This window comes from Vombatus ursinus, unplaced genomic scaffold (assembly GCF_900497805.2).
Source record: "Vombatus ursinus unplaced genomic scaffold, bare-nosed wombat genome assembly UNPS02014775.1, whole genome shotgun sequence".
Taxonomy (NCBI): domain Eukaryota; kingdom Metazoa; phylum Chordata; class Mammalia; order Diprotodontia; family Vombatidae; genus Vombatus; species Vombatus ursinus.
This window is the reverse complement of record NW_020954553.1, coordinates 1,369,834-1,391,207: the sequence shown is the minus strand read 5'-3', so window position 1 is coordinate 1,391,207 and position 21,374 is coordinate 1,369,834. Positions and strand designations below refer to the sequence as shown.

General features: G+C 37.9%; 1 protein-coding gene across 8 annotated transcripts in view; it reads right to left on the bottom strand.

Moving 5' to 3' along the window:
• Positions 1–21,374, bottom strand: part of EPB41 (erythrocyte membrane protein band 4.1) — a 207,054-nt gene that overhangs the window by 106,483 nt on the left and 79,197 nt on the right. For 7 of the 8 annotated variants that reach the window (XM_027864661.1, XM_027864662.1, XM_027864660.1 and 4 more), the window contains exons 2-3: positions 6,557–7,034; positions 2,878–3,090 (exon numbers count right to left, since the gene is read on the bottom strand). In XM_027864661.1, the coding sequence (XP_027720462.1) occupies positions 2,878–3,090; positions 6,557–7,027 (684 nt within the window). In that variant the 5' untranslated portion in view covers positions 7,028–7,034. The remainder of the gene's footprint in view (positions 1–2,877; positions 3,091–6,556; positions 7,035–21,374) is intronic. The other variant, XM_027864668.1, reaches the window with a different exon arrangement.

The following is a 21,374-nucleotide window of genomic DNA, read 5'->3' as shown; positions in this document are numbered from 1 at the left end:
AGATTTGAATGAGATAATATTAGTTTTTATTACTGTTCTTCCCAGCACTCCCTGAGCCACTGTGTGTAAGGTGGGCGGGGAATGGGAGGGTGGGAGGAAGGGGAGAGGAGAAGGGAGAAGAGAGTTAGTACCACATGGAGGAAGGGAACCACAGAAGCATGCATTTCTTACAGTCAACTCAATTTAATATTTATTAAGCCCCTACTACAAAAAGGGCAGGCACCCAATATAAAAACAGAAACAAATAAATAGTATCTTTTCCAGGAGCTTACAGTTGACCAGAAGGATACAACATGTACAAAGATAAAATAATTACAAGGTAATTTGAGGAGTGTACTAATAACTGAGATCAGGAAAGTTTTGTTGTTGTTGTTGTTATTTTTATATAGGATTGGCACTGGAACTGAGTACCCAAGGAAGCTTAGGAGTCTAAAAGGTAAGAAAGGAAATGGAATATCAAATTCAAGAAATAGCTAGTAGGCCAGTTTGTCTGGAAAATGAGTAAAGGGAAGTACAACGAAATGTCTATACCCCAAAGAGATCAAAGAAAGAAATGAAGAGCAAATTAACATCTCGGAAAAAGAGATACAAAACCTCACCAAATAAAATAATTCCTTAAAAATTGGAATTGGCCAAATGCAAGCTAATGACTACATGAGACATCAAGAAATAATAAAAACAAAGCCAAAAGACTGAAAAAAAAAACCAGAAGAAAATGGAAAATATTTCACAAGACAAATAATTGACCAGGAAAACAGTTTAAGGGGAGACAATTTAAGAATCACTGGACCACCTAAATCCCTCCACCAAAAAAAAAAGAAAAAAGAAAAAGAAAAACGAACCTAGACATTATATTTCAAGAAAACAAAAAAGAAAACTGTCTGGTCATCTTAGAACCATCTTAGAATTAGAATTTGAAAGAATCTATCATTTCCTGAAATAAATCCTAAAGTAAAAACTTTCAGGATTAGCATAACCAAAATCTAGAGAACTCAGATTAAGGGGAAAAATACTGGAAGCAGTCAGAAATAAATAACTCAAGTACCAAGGAGCCACAGTCAGGATCACACAGTTAGGATCACACATCATTTAGCAGCCACCACTAAAAGAAACAGAGAGCTTCAAATATGATATTCCAGAAGGCAAAGATCTAGGCTCACAACCAAAAATAATCTAATGACCAAAAACTTAGTATAATCCTACAAAAGAAAAAAATAAACTTTTAACAAAACAGAACTCCCAAGCATTCCTGATGAAAAGCCCAGGGCTGAACAGAAATTTTAACATTACAAACACAAGAGTCAAGGGAAGCATAAAAAGGTAAATGTGAGCAAGTAATCAGAATAGACTAAACAAAGTTAAAGTGTTTATGTTTTATATAGAGAGATAATACATGTAAGCCCTCAGAACTCTATCATTATCAAGGGCCATAGAGAGAGCCTAATTAGATAGAAGGTCTGGGAGTGATTCTGTTATGTTTGGATGAACTCAAAAGAAGAATGGAAAGGATAGGGAAGAGGAATACACTGGGAGAACGGGAAACAGAGAGGAAGAATGGGGGGAAATGTCTTAAATAGAAGGTTCACAAGCAGAATTTTATACAAGGAGGGGAATGGGTGACACTGGAACCTCACTCTTTTTTTTTTTTTTTGGCTAGGCAATGGGGTTAAGTGACTTGCCCAGGGTCACACAGCTAGTAAGTATTATGTGTCTGAGGTCAGATTTGAACTCAAGTCCTCCTGAATCCAGGGCCGGTGCTCTATCCACTGCACCACCTAGCTACCCCTTGAACCTCACTCTTATCTGAACTGGTCATAGGAGGGAAGAATACACGTATACACACAACTGGATGCAGAAATATAGCTTATTCAACAGGAATAGTAGAGAAAGGGGTTAAGGAAAAAAAGGGAAATAAGAGGTAGGGTAAATTAAGGGAGGCATTAGTCAGAAGCAAAACAAAATCTTAAAGAGGGTCTGGGCACTGGGTGAAGAGAAGGCAAAGTACAACAGAATCAATAAATGTCAGGATGCAATGAGAAAAGAGAAGTAAATACTTTAAAATGTTTAGACATCATGACTAACCTCTATGACCTTGATGATTTCATGCTATTTTATCAGAAAAGACTCATCTAGGAATGTTTACTATATCATTTAAGTTAGCAGGAAAATAGTTTAGACTCATAGGAACAATTGAATGGCAAATTACACAAGAATAGAAGCCAAAAGCACACTATGCAAAAGGAAAATGGAGATAAAGGAAGATTTTCATTCAACCACAATTACACATTGTAAGCAGCCACACTGCAGCAGAGAAACACAGGAGTCTAAGGAGCTGAATTGGAATCCTGGTCTGTTACTAATGAGGTGACTTCACTTCATTCCCTCTGAGTATAGAATGACCTTATCTATAAAATGAGAGGAGTGGACTAGATGTTCTCCAAGTTGGTTTTAAGTGCCCAATTTGGTGACACACGATTTTCTGAAAAGAGAATTGTGGAATTCCTATTTCCTTGCACATGGGCTTTGATGTTTTACAGCAAGGGGCACCAACCTATTACCGAAGGGTACAAATAAGGGACATTTTGAAACAAAATTGGGTCCAATTTGAAAAGATGTTTCCTCTTGATTGTACAGTCCAGTCACCTTGCCATCTAATCCCTTCATTTCAAAGTCTAATTTTATACAAGTCACTCAGCTGCCCCTACAAACATCAGAAACCTGAACATGTACCACAAATGTATAGGTACCAGGAAGGTGATCTAGAAAGAAAAACTGCTTTGCTAATACTCATTAGACAGGATCTTATCTTTGAGGGGAGGCTGTCTACTTAACCCTTTAGCATTGCAGGATTTAGGAAAAGAAAAGACATGTACCCACCTCCACAACACATTCATAAACTGTGTCATCCAGCAAGGACACCTTGCACTGCATGTTTCTGTGTCTTCTGACAGCTTTATGGGAAGACCCGAGCTCTTTCTCAGTTTTTGGTTCCACACTTTCTTTTTTCACATCTGTATTGGAGCCTTCTTCAGGTTCTTCTCCTTCCTTAGTTTCAAACTCTAGATCTTCTCCATGTTCTTCCTGGGCAGGCTGTAGAACCACAACATAACCAAGTCAGAAATCAAGATCATTCATAAAATACATTGTACTATTAATAAGAACAATGCTATGAAGAAAGAAGGAGAGACGATTGCAACAAGATACAAGACTACAACGTTTGGGCTGAAACAATTCACCCATCAGCGATTATGAAGCCAGCACTGGCTCTGTGCCTGGCACTATGAGACAAAGACAATGACAAGAGGGAAGTGGTCCTACCCTTGGAGGGGCTCACATTCTAATGGGGAAGAGAGAGTAACACAAACCTATATAAGGATCTATGTAATGTACATAAAATGAACATCAGGTCCTAGTCAGTGAAAGCCTATAGAAACTAGTATTCCAAGTGCCTCAGGCAGACAGCCCTGTCTTTTAAAGCAGCCCACGAAAGTATGCCATGGAACCCACGGTTCACAAGATATAGCACCTCACTAAGTACCATCACCTCTTCTTGTTTCCAGCCTGTGCCCCCTCCCTAATCATCATCAAAAGGAGAAATCACGGGGGGGGGGGGGCACTTTCCTTACCCTCACCAACACCAATTATTGGCCAAAGGCCACCAAGGCACAGATAAGAACAAGAACCTCAGCAGGGAGAGCACTCCTCACAATCACAGGTCCTGATTCCAGCTCAGCCCTTGAAGCCATCATCCTGAGAAGCAATTTTGGAAGAGATGCAGCCTGGCAGCTGCCTCTGCAGGTGCTGCTGGCACAGCCACAAAAGACCCAGGAAAGAAAATTCTTGCAAGTAAGGTCCTTTGTACTATCAAATGTTTCAATATCAGAAACTGATATGAAGGAATGACGGAAACAAAGAAATAATCATTTAATAAGTGCCTACAAAGTACCAGGCAGTGTGCTAAATGCTTTATAATTATTATTTCATTTGATCCTCACAACCCTGGCTGGGGGGCGGGGGGGGGGGGGGGGGGGGGGTAAGTGCTATTATATTTCCATTTTACAGTTAAGGAAATTGAAGCAGACAGAGGTGAAGTGCCTAGGCTCATACAGCTAGTAAGTATCTGAGGCAGCATTTGAATTCAGCTCTTCCTGACTCCAGGTCCAGTGCTATATCCACTGCACCATCTACCCGCCCCACATATGATATTATCAGTGTAAATTACAGTATCACATATCATTGGCTTTGCCACTGCACCTTATGGATCACTTCTCCATCTGACTTGCAGGTGAAACCTTCTATATGTGTTGTGTCCCCCATCAGAATGTGAGTTCCTGGACAGCATGGGCTATCTGACTTCTCTGTTTATTTTAGCACAGAGCTAGTACACAGTTAAGCAGTAGCATATACTAAGTGTTTAATAAACACTTTTTCATTCATTCATTCATTCATTCATTCATTCATTCATTCATTCTCCCAGATATGTGTTCTCTCTCCTCAAATTTCCCTAGAGCACTTTGGTCTCTCTTTACCTTCTACTTACTTATCCTTAAACAAATTATATCCCCCAAATGCCTAATACAGTGTTTACACACAGGAGGCATTTGACACAGACTAAATCTAATTGAATTCCCCTAACCAAAGCTATCAAATTCTTCTCTATCCTCTAGCACTTTGCTCCATTTCCAGTGCCTAACCATATCTTTCCATTTTAGCAGCTATACTGATTTTAGCATTAGAAATTAAGGAATTTTTATGTGATTTAGCATGTTGTAAATTTCCCAAGTCACTAACCCTCATAAAAGATAGACAACAACTGTTTTATGGCATAAATCAATATCCATAGAGTTGTCAAAACTACTTATCTATGGGTTAGCTATCAAATAGCTCTTTCCTTTCCACCAAGTGTACTACCTACAATCAAATGTCAAAGAAGAACAGGATTTCAACTAAAATACAGGTCTCCTGGAAAAAGCATTAAGCCATTTCCAAGTTTTTCTATATGAGTTTACCTACATACAGCCAGGATAACATTTTAAGATCCCTGCATTTGAACATACCATATGACGAAGAATTTTCCACTAAACCATATTAAAGAATAGAAACTGAAAATGAGGAAAACTGGATTTTGGTTGGCCCTACATTAGTAACAGCTCCCTTTTATATAGCTTTATAGCTTATGATACATTTTCTTGATAACAACTTCCTCCTAATTGGTTCAAATTTTTAAATATACTTTATATGTAATTTGTATTACTTATCAATGTTCATGTCGTGTCCCCTCAAAAGAATGTAAGCTTCTTGAGGAAAGAGTCTGTTTCTTTGGTCTCTACAGCCATAGCATAATGCTGGCATATGGAAAGTCCTTAATAAATGCCTGGTGAAGGGACTGTCTATTGGTTGGGGGACAGGCATGAAGGAGATAGAAAAAGTCTAAAATAAAAGTGATTAAAAAACAAAATGTACCATTAGGGCCTAGTGAGCACAACAATAGAAATATGCAGGCTCTCAAGGTGACATAAACAACATTCGCACATCCTGAAGAGGGAATTTTTCAGAAAGTAACTTCCAATTTACATATAAAGAATTATGAGATGGAGAATTAGAACCAAAGAAATCAAGACTGAAAAACTCAAGTGCAATTTCCAGAATATAACCTGGACTGTCCATATTTTATTGAGCAAATGAGCAAAAATATACTCACTCAGATAACTTCAGGCTAGGATATCAATGAGGGTCCTAACTATGTTATAAAAATGAGAGCAGGAAACAATTTACACAGGGGAGGAAAACACGGATTCTCCATGATAATGTATTTTTGGCTTACATTCCAAATAGGGAGAAAGAATGAAAAATAAAGGCATTTCATCCCTTTTTAGGAAGGCATGAAACTATTCTAATATCTTTAAGTAGGTTTTCCTAAAAGGACTATGTTTGCTGGTAACCATTCCATTTCCATAATCTTCAAATAATACAAAGTCCAGATCATTCCACTTTTTTCCGCTCACTTCAAGACCTAGGTTTGGCTTCATTATCTCTGAAGAAGCATTTTATAGCAATAGGTAAAGATGCTTAATAAAAATGTAAGAAAAAATATTTCCTGATATTATCGAGTTTCCATCAAATTATGTTATACTTAACTTCTACAAAATAAAACCTCAAATACTTGATTACTCAGTTCAGAGTGTCGAGGTTATTTGGCTAAAAAGTAGCCAGTAAAGAATGCTAGACGCAGAATAAGGAAAAAAGTGAATTTAAATCAGACTATCTCAGTGATCATGGGTAAGTCCCTCTACTTCTCTGTGCCTCAGTTTCCTCATTTGTAAGCTGAGGCTATTACTAAAAGGTAATACCTCCTCCACCTTGGCATATTCTACTTCTTGTGAGGATCCAAATGAGCTAATGAAGGTAAAGGGCTTTGAAAATTTAAAGCACTATAAAAACATCAACTATGATTATTAAGTTAATTAAGAAGTAAGCCAAGCAAGATGGTTCCAGACAATGAAAGTCAAACATATTAGTTATCCTCATTCTCCCTAACTCTTTCCCCATTTCTTACCTGTGTTTCTGCGCTGCTTAAAGAATGAAGGTCCAAAGACGGGTCTGTTTTAAGTTCAGGTTCAGGGGCAGCTATGGGAGCCTTTAAAAGGATCTCTTCATCAACACCAGCTCCAAACTCTGTTTCCCTCTGACCTCCCTCTCTTTTATCCTTAGCTAATTCTATTTCTTTGCCTTCATCTTCGGAGACTTGAGACTTAGGCCTCTTGAGAAAAGAGGAGAACAGACGGGACAGGCCTCGGCTTTCTGATGTCCGCTCTTTGTTCTTACTCAAGTCCTCGTGTGGAGGGGTGTCACCATTGGAAGCCTTCTGCTTCTGTTCGGAATGATTAATCCCCTCAGCTGCCTTCTGCGATGACTCCTCCAGCTGAGCCTCTTGTGTTCCTGTTCTGGCGGCTCCTTCACCTTCTTCTTTTTGCTGTTGGTGTTGTGGATTCTCGGCCTCGGCCACTAAGCCCTTCTCTGTTGTCATGATGTAGCTGTTAACACAAAGTGGGAAAAAAAGGTATATTTAACAAAAAAGTTTTAAGTAAAATATGCTACTGTTGTTGTTACTACTACCTACGGTCAAACTTCAAATAAAATCTAAGCACCCATCTCCAATTCCTGAGTTTCTAGGTGTTTATGGTTCATGTTATATACCTATTATCAGCAAGACACAGAACCTAAATATAAGATTTTGCTTTAAGTCATATAAATATCTTTTCATTGATACATCTTATATAAACTAGTACACCTCAAGCTGGTAAAGACACACAGAGGGAGAGGGTCACTTGAAACTAGATTCAGATCACACAGCATTAGAGTTGAAAAAGACCCTAGTACAAGCCTCTCAAAAGGAGAAACTGAGTCCTGAGAGACTGAGTGGCATGCACAAAGCCAAAGAGTAACTTTGACTAGCTGAGACTAGTACCCAGGCCGTCTGAACTACTAGACACTAGACTCTTTTCACTATCAGGTTCCTCTAAGTTCCTTATTCACACACTCTAGGAAAGAAGAAAAGGAAGGGATAACATTTGCAGGAACTCAGTTTTCCCAAATTCACAGCTCCAAAGAAGCGGTATGCAGTTACATAGTTCCTATTCCTTCAATTATCACTTTGTACAAATTTCTTAGAATGAATAGAATGACACAACAGCAAGAGAACCTACAGACTACATATCACTTAACACCAGATTTGCTAACAGAATGATGCAAATACAACTTTTGCAAGAGCTTAATTTCAGTTTCTGTGTAAAAATACCAAACTCTAGTCATCTTCAAAAAGTATCAAATTTTGAAATTTTTATCATGTAAAATTCTCTCTTTTCAACAATTGTATTTTTAGGATTTGACCTATATTACATAAGAATAAAATGTGGAGGACAAATGTTGATACCCCTTTAGGAGAGACAATTTTTAAACTTTGCACATAGCAAACTTGTGACTTTCTGGTTTCTTGATTTAAAGATTAGCCAGGTATCAGTCATAAGTACATTAGGGAAGCAGAGGAGGGAGTACAGAGAAGAAAGAATTAGAGAAGGATGAAAAAGAAAAGAAAAAAGAAGTTGGAGGGAGAAAGGAAAACAACAAAGTTTCTAGAAGTTGTCTCAGTTAAAGACAGGCAGCCTTTAATCTAGATTATCTATTAGTGACCTTATCACTCCATCTGCTCAATTCCTTCTTTAAAAAAAAATTCCAAGCATGAAAACTTAATAAAATTGTTTAAGATGGCATACTTTGTACCTCTAGTTACCAAAGTTATCAAAATTCCTCTGCTAGGATGACTAATTAACCACCAGACAGCAAGATAGCATACTGGATAGAGAGCAGCAATATCTGGGTTCAAGTGCTGCCTCTGACATATATATTGGCTGTAGGACCCTGCCAAATCACTTAACTTCTCAGTACTTCAGGCAGTTGCCTAAGACAGGAGGTCTTAACTTGATTTTCCTTGCACCACATTTCTTCACACTCCAATCTATCCTTAACTCAACTGCCAAAGCAGCAGTTGAGTAGAGGATGGATTGAAAGCCTTTCCCAATCTGGCTACTTCCTAGCTTTCCAGTCCTGTCACACTTTAGTCTCTTCCATGTACTCTCTCTATGATGTGTTCTTTACACACACCCCTACTTGAGTTTGCACTGGTTATCTCCCCCATCTGGAATGTTCTCTCACTGCCACCTCCTAGCATCCCTAGCTCCCCTCAAGACTCAGCTCAAATCCCATCTTCTGTAGAAGGCCTTTCTTGGTATCTTCTCTCCACTCCTACCTCAACTACCACCACCCAGTGGTTTTCCTCTGAGATCACCTTCCATTACCATTTCATATATCCTGTATATACATTATTGTGTCTCCCTTAACAGAATGTGAGCTCCTTGGGGACAGGGATCATGTTTTTGTTTTTTCCCCCCACTTAATAGTATTTTTTTCAATTACATGTAAAGATAGTTTTCAACATTCAATTTTACAGGATTTTGAGTTCCAAATCTTTCTCCCTTTCTCCCTCCTCCCCTCCCCTCTCACCAAGACAGCAAGCAATCTGATATAGGTTATACACGTACAATCATATTAAATATATTTCTACATTAGTCATGTTGTGAAAGAAGAATCACAACAAAAGCGAAAAACCACGAGAAAAAAAAAAGAGAGAGAGAGAGAGAGAAAATAGTATGCTTTGATCTACAGTCAGACTCCACAGTTCTTTCTCTAGATGTGGATAGCATTTTCCATTCTAAGTCTTTTGGAATTGTCTTGAATCAGTCCATCATAGCTGATCGTCATACAGTGTTGCCGTTACTGTGTACAATGTTCTGGTTTGCTCGCCTCACTCAGCATCAGTTCATGTAAGTCTTTCCAGCTTTTTCAGAAATCCACTTATTCTTCATTTCTTATAGCACAATAGTATTCCATTATTACATTCACACACCACAACTTGTTCAGCCATTCCCCAATTGATGGGCATTTCCTCAATTTCCAATTCTTTGCCACCACAGAAAGAGCTGCTATAAATATTTTTGTACATGTGGGTCCTTTTCCCATTTTTATGATCTCTTTGGGAAACAGACCTAGTAGTGTATTGCTGGGTCAAAGGGTATACATAGTTTTATAGCCCTTTGGGCATAGAGGAACTACATTTTTACCTTTGTATTCCTAGCACTTAGAACAATTCTGGAACATATTAAATGCTTAATAAATGCCTGTTGATTGAGTAACTAGAAGTTACCTACACAGATGAAATCACAAGATCATTCCAGAAAAGAACCTTCAATGTCACTGAACATCATTACACGAGCAGTTGACAAACTGTTCCATTAGATTTGTCCACCTCTGTGTCTACAAGAACCTATAAGTTTAATGTGAAACTCACATTGAGAACTGATCTTTATTCCAAATTACCTAACATCTGGCATGTTGTTGATATTCTCAGTAAATGTTAGTATAGTGGAAAAAATAACCACAAAAATCAGGACCCCTGGAGTCTAGTGCTAGCTGTTTCTATATGACCTTGGGTAAGTTACTTCCATACTCTCTGACCCTCAATTTTTCCATCGATACAATCAGGTTGGGGTAGATAATCTCTAATGCTGCTTCTAACTCTGAAATACTATTAGTATACCAAATTTGTAATCTAATCAATAAAGACAGAATATATAACAACCCCCACAACTTTTGCCTACTTATCACCCCCTGTGGAAGTCAAAAGAAATAACTACGTGTTTAGACTCCTGATTAAAGTTGATATATTGAGAGTAGGCAAACGGCATAGTCTAGATGGTTTCATTCCTCCTCCTAAAAACAATGTTGTACAAAATACTGCTGACAAGCAATAATTTTGATATGGTATTATTTTATGACAACAACTGTCGTGTTTGTACCCTTCTCCTAGCCCTAGAATGACTCAGAGTATCTGACCTTGCCCAGCCACCTTTTGCTAGTTCCTGGCCAGATGAGTACGTGATTTTGTGCTACACATAGGAGTGTTATTGTTCTCTTCTGTTGTGTTTTTAGAGAATGAATAACACTCCAAAAAGTGTGCAAAGATTGTAGAACTTAAAGAGCACAGTTCAATAATGGTTGGAGATCTTGCAGCAGCTGTTGATGTGGAGAAGTCAAGAATTTCAAGGATTACTCAAGCCCACAGTGAAACAGAATCAGTAATGTAGATATAAGAAGTGATTGACTACTGCTGTAAAACGGCCCAACTAAATGCTGAAAAAAACAAGCAAAGGGAATTGACAGCTAGCTGTTGATTGAGTTGCTATTGATTCCTTAACAGTGCTACATAGGAATCTTGAAGTTAGAAGAACAGCAAGATCATTGTTTTTTGTCTTTTGTTCTCATGAAAGACTGGAGTACTGAATCAACCAAACAACCAACAAGTATTTACTAAGCACCTACTCAGTTCCAGAGTTTACTCTTCTCTCTGCTGATGAAGAAACGAAGATCCAGAAAGTTTAAGTGATTTGCCAAAGATCCGTTACAGGTTTATAGGTAGTAATAACAGAAATAAAAATCAAATCTAGTTCCTTTCCAGACTCAGTGTTCTTTCTGCTATGTAAAATTTCCACCACTCATTCACAATGACTTTATCATGACAAGTCTGTCTTAAAATAACCAAGTAAACTTGTCACTTCCGAAGCTGAAACCACAGCCTTGACATTTCAAATTGACAAGGTAAATTATCTACAGGAAAGGATACGGTTCTAGAAAACAATCTGGAACTATACCTAAAAAGTGACCAAACTGCAAATGCCCTTTCACCTAGCAGCATCTATACTAGGCATATATGCCAAAGAGGTCAAGGACTATGAGAAACAATGCAATTACACAAATAAATTTATAGCAGCATTTTGGTGGTAGCAAAGAACTGGAAACAAAGTGATCAGCTAAACAAATTGTGACATATGAATATGACAAGATTATTGTGCTATAAGAAATGACAACTATGAAGAAATCAGAAAAAACATGGAAGATTTACAAGAACTGATGCAGAATACGATAAACAGAACGAGGAGAATTTTTTTAGGATGACTAAAATAATGTAAAAGAAGAAACTTCGAAAGACTTTAGAATTCTGATTAATACAGTGACCAAATCATAACTTCAAAAGACTCAGTCAAAAATCATTAAGTGCCCACTATGTGACAGACAATATGCTAAGCACTGGGAATACACATAAAGGTAAAAGACTCTCTCAAGGAGTTTACAGTCTAACACAGGAAACAACATGCAAACAATTGTGTACAAATAAGATATATACAAGATAAACTGAAAATAATAAACAGAAGAAAGCCTCTAGCATTAAGAGGGAGGAGCAGCAAACACTGCCTCTAAAAGGTGGAATTTTAGCTGTGACTTGAAGGAAGCCAGGGAAGCCAGGCGGTGAAGACAGAGAGAGAGAAAGAATTCCAAACATAGAGGACAGTGAGTGAAAATGCTCAGAGTTGGGGGAGACTGGAGTGTCTTGCTGGAAGAACAGTGAGGCCAGAGTCACTAGATCACAGAGTATGTAGAAGGAAGTAAAGTGTAAGAAAAAATACAAACGTATGATGAAGAAGTCAGGTTAAGAAAGAGTTTAATGGTAAACAGAAGATTTTATATTTAATCCTGAAGGTACTAGGGAGCCACTGGAGTTGATTACGTAAGGAAGTGACATAGTCTGAGTGGAGGATGGACTGTAGTAGGGAGAGACTGGAGGCAGGGAAATAGCCTTCAGGTTACTGCAATAGTCCAAGCATGCCTCTGGTGAAAGGTTATAAGACTAGAGGTGAAAAATAAGATATATATAACATACTGATAGACGTAACTGATGTGTTGATTTGTTTTGCTTACCTATCTGCTATAAGAAGGAATGAAGGTGAAAGAATGAGTTAGTGAGAAGTGACAGAGATGAAAAAAAGTGAAGAACAGCAACATAAAAATACATGGAAAAACTAAAGGTTCAGAAGGGAACACAAATAGTACAATTTTGTTACTATCTTGTTAAAGTTAATATATACTTTTGAAAACAAATTACATACAACATAAGTTCACAGTTTAATACACAATGCTTTTTTGTCCTCTATATTGGAATATTTGTGACTGTTGTGTTAGGTTTATCATTAAAAAAAATCAAAGACAGCATAAACAGGCTAAATTCTCTACAAATAGAGCTTTCCTATATAAAATGACAATATGGTGGGTTTCGTTTTGTTTTGTTTCATTTTCTGGAAGCGCAATATAGCAAGGTATCATTTTACATGTTAGTCTGTGAGAGTTTTTTTTTTTAACTTCAGTTCTTTTTCCCTGAAAGATGAACCTGCATTAAATGAGTTCATGCTCCAACTCATTCCTAATTCTCTAAACCCTAGAATTATATCCTATTAAACATACATCTGTTTCTAAACAGTGAGAGCTTGGTGACACCAGTCAAATAAATTTTGTAAAGCCAAGGGTTGAGTAGGGAAGGGTATTTTATTTCTTTCATCTCCCTCCAGAACCTAGCATAGTAGGATGCTCAATTAATGCTTGCTATTTAGCATGTTATAATTTCGCAAACAGCATTATTGGCACCATAAAGGCTATTCCCCTAAAATCTGCAAATTCTGAAACTGCTGTACTTCATTATTTAGTTTTCAACTGTCCTCAAATTATCATAGCTTACTGAATATTCATTTATTCAATACATAATTTATTGAGCAACTACTCTATGCTAGCACCTGTGAAGAATACAAAGAGTAGAAAACAGTCCCTCCTTTCAAGGAGTTTCCAATCTATTTGCAAAAAAAAAAAAAAAAGACATGTACACAAATAACTATGATAAAAGGCAATATGAGATGAATGCCATGAATGATTACAAACTAAGCTGGTAAAAGAGTGCTGAGAGAAGAAGGGATTTGGACTTGGAATCAGAAACACCTGGGTTCAAAATGCAACTCTGACACTTAGATGTGTGATAGTGAGTAGGCCGGAAACCTCTCTGAGCTCCAGTTTCTTCTTTTGAGAAAATGGGGAAAATAATCTCTCAAGTACCTACTTCACAGGGTTGTTTTCAGGATCAAATGAGATAACTTACATAAATTGCTTTAAGAATCTTAAAATGCTACACAAATGTTAGAAATTATAGGGGAAATGTGATCAAAGAGATGGTAAAGGAGAGGCAGGATTGCCAAAGGAGGAAACAGGATAAGAAAGACAAGAAACATAAAATTTCAGAGCTAAGTGGGTCTATGGAGACTCTCTTAGTAGTCTAATCTTTTATTTTTATAGATGAGGAAACTCAAAACTTACAGAATTCAATCTTAACCAAGATCCAGCAGAAAGTTAATAGCTGAGCTGCCTCAGAAAACTAAAAATTGCAAAGCAGAGGCTGACCTGCTTTGGTAGAGAGTTTCCTCACAGGAGTTTCCTATACCAATGAAATCACAGACCTATGAATAATAAATAATATATTTTGTCTCTACATATATGCATATATATCTCCTCTGATAGAATGCAAGTTTCTTGAGGGCAGGGACTATTTATTTTTAGTTCTTTTATCCTCAGTACTTATAGTGCCTTACATATAACAGATATTTTAAAAATGCCTGTTGACTACTTAACAGATCCTAGACCAAACTGGAGAGAACTGTGATTAAACAATTGGTAAATGCAAAAGTCTTATTTCAGCCTTCATTAAAAGAATTTTAGAGCTATTAAAGAATTTGAAGATGCATCAGTTCTTATTTACAGATGAGAAGACTGAGGCCCAGAGAGGTAAATGACTTCTCCAAGGCAACACTGCTAGTGATCAACGTAGCTAACACTAGAACCCAGGGTCGCTAAAATTCAGTCTGGTTCTCTTTCCACTGTACCTTGATTCTGAGTTCTTTCCTATATGCATTTTATTTAGTCATCTGGGCTGGGTTAAAAATCACACAGGCCAAATGGGATCTGATTGTCGCTGCTCACAGCTTGTGGCTTCCTGTTCTCTGGAACAAATGGTGTTTTCCAAAAGCCATTTGTTTCCTATTTGTGCTGAGAGAGTTGGCACTTAAATTAACCAACGAAACCTTCAGGTAAAAGTAAATAAGATTAGCAGATTTCAAATGAAATTTTTGTATTTTAACTTTTATTCAAATAGAAAGTAGTTTGGCTGCAAATATAGAATTGTTGCTAAATTCCATGAACACATTCTATCTTAGTAAGGAGGAGATATTGTTTTCATACATAAGGCCTTGTCAATGAAATAAATACTTGAATCGCTTGCAGACAGTTCAGCACACCCCACCACCACCACAAATTACTTTGTATTTTCTTGTTTGTGTATCTACTGTATCATCCCAGGAGAACATTAACCTCCTTAAGGATGAGAACTGTTCCATATTTTTAATCACTAAACCCTCCAAAAAGCCCAGTGCTTTCTAAGACTAGTAGGTATTGTAATAAATATTTGTTGAAATACTGTTGATCTGGAGGAACCAGCATAGATTTAGGAAGTATTAGAACTGTAGGGAAAGCTTAGGCAGATTTTAGTACTATGATTTCTCACAACTTGGTTTTGTGTATATTCTGAATTTTTGCTCTTTCCTTGTAAATAAATTCTGCAATAGTTATATGTCAAAAAGGGACAGATGACAGATAATTTTGAAGGCATCAAAATTTGGGGAGTATGAACAGGCCATAAAGTCCTAAAACATGTTTTACCTGGAAGGCAAATACGGTAGCCTTGGGCTCATCAGCCTGATAAAAAATGGTCTAAGACTCAGTTCAAAGTTGTGCTTACAGAGTAATCTATAACACCCAACTCTCTATGTTTCCTCATTTCTTATTAACATGGGTAATTGTGAGGTAGCTCTGAGCTAACTCATACATTCTCATTGGTAAAATGGGGAAAAGAACAGTCATTTAGCCTACTCTCAAGCAGCAGACAGCAAGATAAATATTTTCTACTTAAATTCTTATTACTATTCTTTCAAAACAATGGCAGTTTGACCTTTTATAAACCATAATAATCTGAGTCCTTGGTATCACTCAGCACCTTAAGGAAACAAGGGTACTCTAACATTCATTTTCACACCTTTCTGGCCACCTCTGGAATTCAAAATTCTTTGGGGTTTTTTTTGGGGGGGGGGTTAGGTTCATTAGAGTACAAGGTGGAGGCATTAGGGTTAGAATTTAGCGTTAGAGTTAGGGTTGGGGGGGTGCATTTAAAACAACTTCCCCTTTCTCTTTTTCTGATGTCACTTTTACAAAGTGATTAAGTCTTGGAAACTAAAAGAAAGTAAACTTGTAAATGTATACAAAAGTCATTTTTGTTATAAAATATAAGCATCATAACCACCCTGGGAATCCACTTCCCAGCTCAATTTTTCTTATTGCCTTACAAAATTAAACATAGATGTATTATGGATCTTTCATAAAGATGACATATTATTTTAAGGTAGCATCTTAAATTTCAAATGGACAATAATGAAAGGGAAATAGACTAAGGAAGAGGAATATGAAGGAAATACAAAAAAAAAAAACACCAAAACTTAGTGCGAAAGGAAGAGAGAGAAGAAACAGTTTCCAAAACGTATTTCCAAGTGTTTTTGCTTTTTGTTCTAACAGGGTAGAACAGGCCATTTTAAAGGCCTGCTCCCAAAAGGAGCAACACGACATTGTGAAAACTTACCTAATGTGTTTCTAATGGGTATTCAAAGCTCAGAGAAGCATTATGGAATAGTAGAGAACCCACCTTAGATTTAAAAAGATCTGGGTTCAAGTATTAGTATGAGCAAGTAGCTAAACCTCTGTGTCCCACAAGCAACTCTCTATGACTGTAAATTATAGAAGTTTCCATACTCAGATTAAATCACAGGTCCAGAAAAAATAAAAAAATATTTCAAGCCACTTACTATCAGCCTCATAAATGAAAAAAGTACTTTACTTTAAAGCAACAAGCCACCAAGCAATATTACAAAGTAATGAGTGTTGATGATTACAACTCTGCTAAGTGAGTAAAACAGCACTACCTAGTGTCCTTCTTAAACCCTCACTATACAGTATCCTGTCAAGAACATAATTGGTCTATCACACACATTTTCAGCCTGACCTCACATAATGCCGCCACCCAAAATCAGGCCCTCATATGCCACTTAATGTGTGACCTTGGGTAAGTCACTTAACCTCTGCAGGCCTTAGATTCCTTATCTGTAAAAGGAGGAGACTAGATTAGGAGACCTCAGGGGTTCCTTCTAGTTCTCAACAATTCCATCACGTATTACCGCATCTATTACTGTAACAGCTTCCGAGATAAGCATCTTAAGGCTGCCTTAGGATGTACTGGATTTTCCTTTATTAATGATCTTCCAAAAAAGGCTAGATAACCCCATCAAACAGATGTCTAATCGCTTTTTTGTACAGGTTGGACTAGACAACAACTGTGATCCCTCCCAAGTCTTAAATGCTATTACTTTAGTCGGTCCAAACTCACTTCCACCACAGCCTGTCCTGCCTTCCACTGCCAGATCAATCGTCCGAAAATACTGCTTTCATCATGTTACTCCCCAGTTCATAAGCCTTCACTGGCTCTCTGTTGTTTCCTACATCAAAGCTAAACTCTATTACTTGACTTTCAAACACTCCAAAAGACCTTGCCGTACATATCCAACCTTATTTCCCGCTACTATCCAGTAAGTATCCTCTGTTTGATTTCTCCTCCTCTCCCCAACTCCAACTAGGATGCCCTCCTTTTAGTATCCAAAACCTTCTTCAAGGACTAGCTTTAGTCCTATCTCTTCTATGAAGCCTTTCCTAATTGCTCTAGTCCTCATTAAATTCTTTTCTATGAATAAAAATTTAATTTCTCTATACTGCCATATCCTTTTATGTATCTGTATCCCCAGTGCCTGGCACACATTTAATAAATGCTTGCTAATTATTTACTTGCAGCATGTCTCATTTAAGCAAGAATTATGTGGCCAAGAGATAGCACAGTTAATGTCAAAACACTGTATTTGGAGTCAGAGAACCTGGTTTGTGAATCTTGTTTCTCCTAATACTGTTAATGTGACAGCAGGCAAATTATCATCTCTCTTGTCCTCAATTTCCCCATCTATGAAATGCAGATCTGGACACTCTCAAAGTTTATGAGATTCAATAAATTCAATTCTACAACAACCTAGTTATCCAATCAATCAGCAATTCTTTAATAAGTTCCTGCTAGGTGTTAGACATTGTGCTAAGTGCCATGGACACCAACACAAAGAATGAAACAGTGTGATATCATCTGTGTTAAGTAAGGGCCACCAAGTACAACCTGAACCCAACCAGATGCAGAAATTAATCTGACAAGTGATATGCCAGACAATCACCACAACTGGCCTCTAGTTTCCTAAGCAATAGCTTCTTGTTTACAGAGACTAGCAACATGTGTATGCTGAATGAGCCAGAAGTTAGTCACTTTTGGTTCTTCAAAAAGCTATTTTCCCTGTACAGCTGTGTTTACTTACACCATGTCTCATTTTTGTTAGAAGTGCAAAAATAGCAGAACATAGATCTCTTCCTTTCCATATACTTTCCCTTGCCTGTTAGCTGCTTTTCTGTAGTCTGTGAGCTAGAGCTGTAATTAGTACACCAGAGGGTACTCCTCTAATAAGGAGCAGTCTACCCACAATATCATATGTGTACACACACATACCAAGTGTGTTCTCAAAGAACTAAGAACATTTCAGCATGCACAAAGGTTGGGGTGGCTAAATGTCTACACCTGTTTTGACTGGACCAGTACTCCGCCAAAACACATGTTCCAAAAGGAAGCAATCACTCTGAGAAGGAATGAAATAAAAAGGTTAAACATTCCCATAATAAATGTGAAATGCTGAACCACATTTGCCAAATACATAATTTCTCAAATAGTGCCACAGAGGCTATATTTGTTGAATTAAGTCAAGGATTTTGAGTAAAATAGATTAATGCTTAAGAGTAGCTGTTCATGGTGGCAACTGTGATATAGCAGAAAGATCATGATTAGACTGGTAGTCGATAAAACCTGAATTTAAACTCTGGCCCTGATACTTGCTAGCTCTGTGGCCCTGGACAACTCACAACTGCTCTAAGCTTTCTTTTCCATTGCCACATCTGTATTCAACATCTCACAGGGTTATAACAAGGAAAGCCCTTTAAACCTTAAATCACTGTATAACAGAAATGTCACTTATTAGTATTAGTTATGAATTACTATGTAATATCACTGACATACATAATATAATAAAAATGTTATCTGTATTATCTATGTATCAAAGCTACTATAGAAGCCTTTGTTATTAAGAGGTGAAATTATATGTAGGCCTTAGTTCCAGATTATATCCTCATGTATATCTAGGTTAATCTTTTTTTAAATTATATTCTATTTTTTTAATCAGCCAAGATATACGTTCTCATTCTGCCACCCCAATTCCATCCCAATTAGAATACAAGAGAAACAAAACCTATTAGAAACAAATATAATCATTGAAAACAAATTTCCACATTGGCCATGTCCAAAACAATATTTGTCTCATTCTGCATTCTGACTCCTTCACCTCTCTATCAAGAAGTGGACAGCATGTTTCATCATTGGTCCTCAGCAATTGTGGTTGGTCATCACACTGGTAAGTGTTCCTAATTCTTTCAAAGAGGTTTGCCTTTATCATACTGTTGTCACTGTATAAATTGTTTCCCTGGTTCTGTTCCCCTTACTCTGTAGTTCATATTGATCTTCTCAGGTTTCTCTGAAACATCTCCTTCATCATTTCACATGGCACAATAGTGTTCCACTACATTCATATATCATAATTTGTTCATCCATTCCCCAATTTATGAGCACCCCTTCAGATCCCCATTCTTTGACACCTCAAAAAGGCCTATAAACATTTTTATACATCCTCAGAGTTGTTTTGCTTAGGGTTAAACCCTCCCTTATCTTACTCTCCCTCTAATTCCCTTTCCCATCTATTCCCAGTGGAGTGAAATTAATTTCTACAGCCAATTCTCTGTGTGTGTGTGTGTGTGTGTATTCTTCTTTCAACTAATTCAGATAAGAGTGAGCTTGAAGTGTCAGCTACTCCTGCCAATTCCCTCTTCTTGTTTGTATAGATGTCTACTTGTACACCCTACTTATGCAAGATAATTTCTCCTAACCTTCCTTCCTCTTCTCCCCTACCCACCAATGCATTCCTCTACCCCTCTTTCCATCGTTTCCTGAGATCATCAAGACATAGGCGGAGCCAAGACAGTGGAGTAAAAGCACCTTGCTTGAGTTCTCCCCGCAAACCCCTCCAAATACCTGTTTAAAAATGGCTCTAAACAAATTCTAAGGCAGCAGAATCCACAAAAAGACAGAGTGAAACACATTTCCAGCCCAAGACAACCTGGATGGTGGATTGGAAAGGTCTGTTGTGCCAGGCTGGGAGAGGAGTGCAGTTCAGCGTGGGCCATGCAAGCCGTGTAGGCAAAGACCTGGCCTCAGTGAAACTGAGCAGACTTCAGGGGACTAAATCCAAGGGAGCTGCAGCGGTTTCCAGACTTCTCATCCCAAAAACACCAAAGACAACTTGGAAGGTCAGTGGGAAAGGTCAGGAGGACCTCAGTGGGAGAGGAGCTCAATCCAGTCCCAGTCCTGGTGCAGCCAGGAGGCGGTGGCTGCTTCTGGAGCTCTCGGCCCCCAGACTGAGGGGGCATCAAGCAGCTGATCAGAGGAGGATTGCAGGGATCTCTTTGCTGGTGCTTGCTTGGCCCATGCTCAGATATGAGTTGCAGTCCTGGGGGGGGGGGGGTCCTGGAACAAAGAGCAGCACTGGCATGATGGAGCTTGTGGCAGCGGTAGAGAGGTAATTGTCCTCACAGTTCCAAGGCAGAGCAGAGCACAGGCCAGGAAAGGAGTAAACACCTTGCCTTTGATCATACTGCCTTGGAAGAACTGAAAATTTATAGGTCCCTAGAAGTACCTCTGAAAACTGATGCATAAAACCCCTAAAGCTTGGGACAGCACACTCTCCACATTGGAAGCAGGCCTCCTACCTTAACAAAGAGTTTAAAACTCAAGTAATTGGCTGGGAACATGAGCAAACAGTGCAAAAACAGTCAGACCACAGAATCTTTCTTTGATGACAAAGAAGATCAAAACATACAACCAGAAGAAGACAACAAAGTCAAAGCTCCTACATCCAAAGCCTCCAAGAAAAATATGAATCAGTCTCGGGCCATGGAAGAGCTCAAAAAGAATTTTGAGAAGCAAGTAAGAGAGGTAGAGGAAAAACTGAGAGTGATGCAAGAAAATCATGAAAAACAAGTCAACAGCTTGCTAAAGGAGACCCAAAGAAATACTGAAGAAAATAACACCTTAAAAAATAGACTAACCCAAAAGGCAAAAGAGGTCAAAAAAGCCAGTGAGGAGAAGAATGCCTTAAGAAGCAGAATTGGCCAAATGGAAAAGGAAATGCAAAAGCTCACTGAAGAAAATAAGTCCCTAAAAATTAGAATGGAGCAAATGGAAGCTAATGACTCTATGAGAAATCAAGACACTGTAAAACAAAACCAAAAGAATGAAAAAATAGAAGACAATGTGAAATATCTCATTGGAAAAACAACTGACCTGGAAAATAGATCCAGGAGAGGTACCTTAAAAATTATTGGACTACCTGAAAGCCATGATCAAAAAAAGAGCCTAGACATCATATTTCAAGAAATTATCAAGGAAAACTGCCCTAATATTCTAGAACCAGAGGGTAAAATAGAAATTGAAAGAATCCACCAATCACCTCCTGAAAGAGATCCCCAAAGGAAAACTCCTAGGAATATTAGAGCCAAATTCCAGAGTTCCCAGGTAAGGAGAAAATATTGCAAGTAGCTAGAAA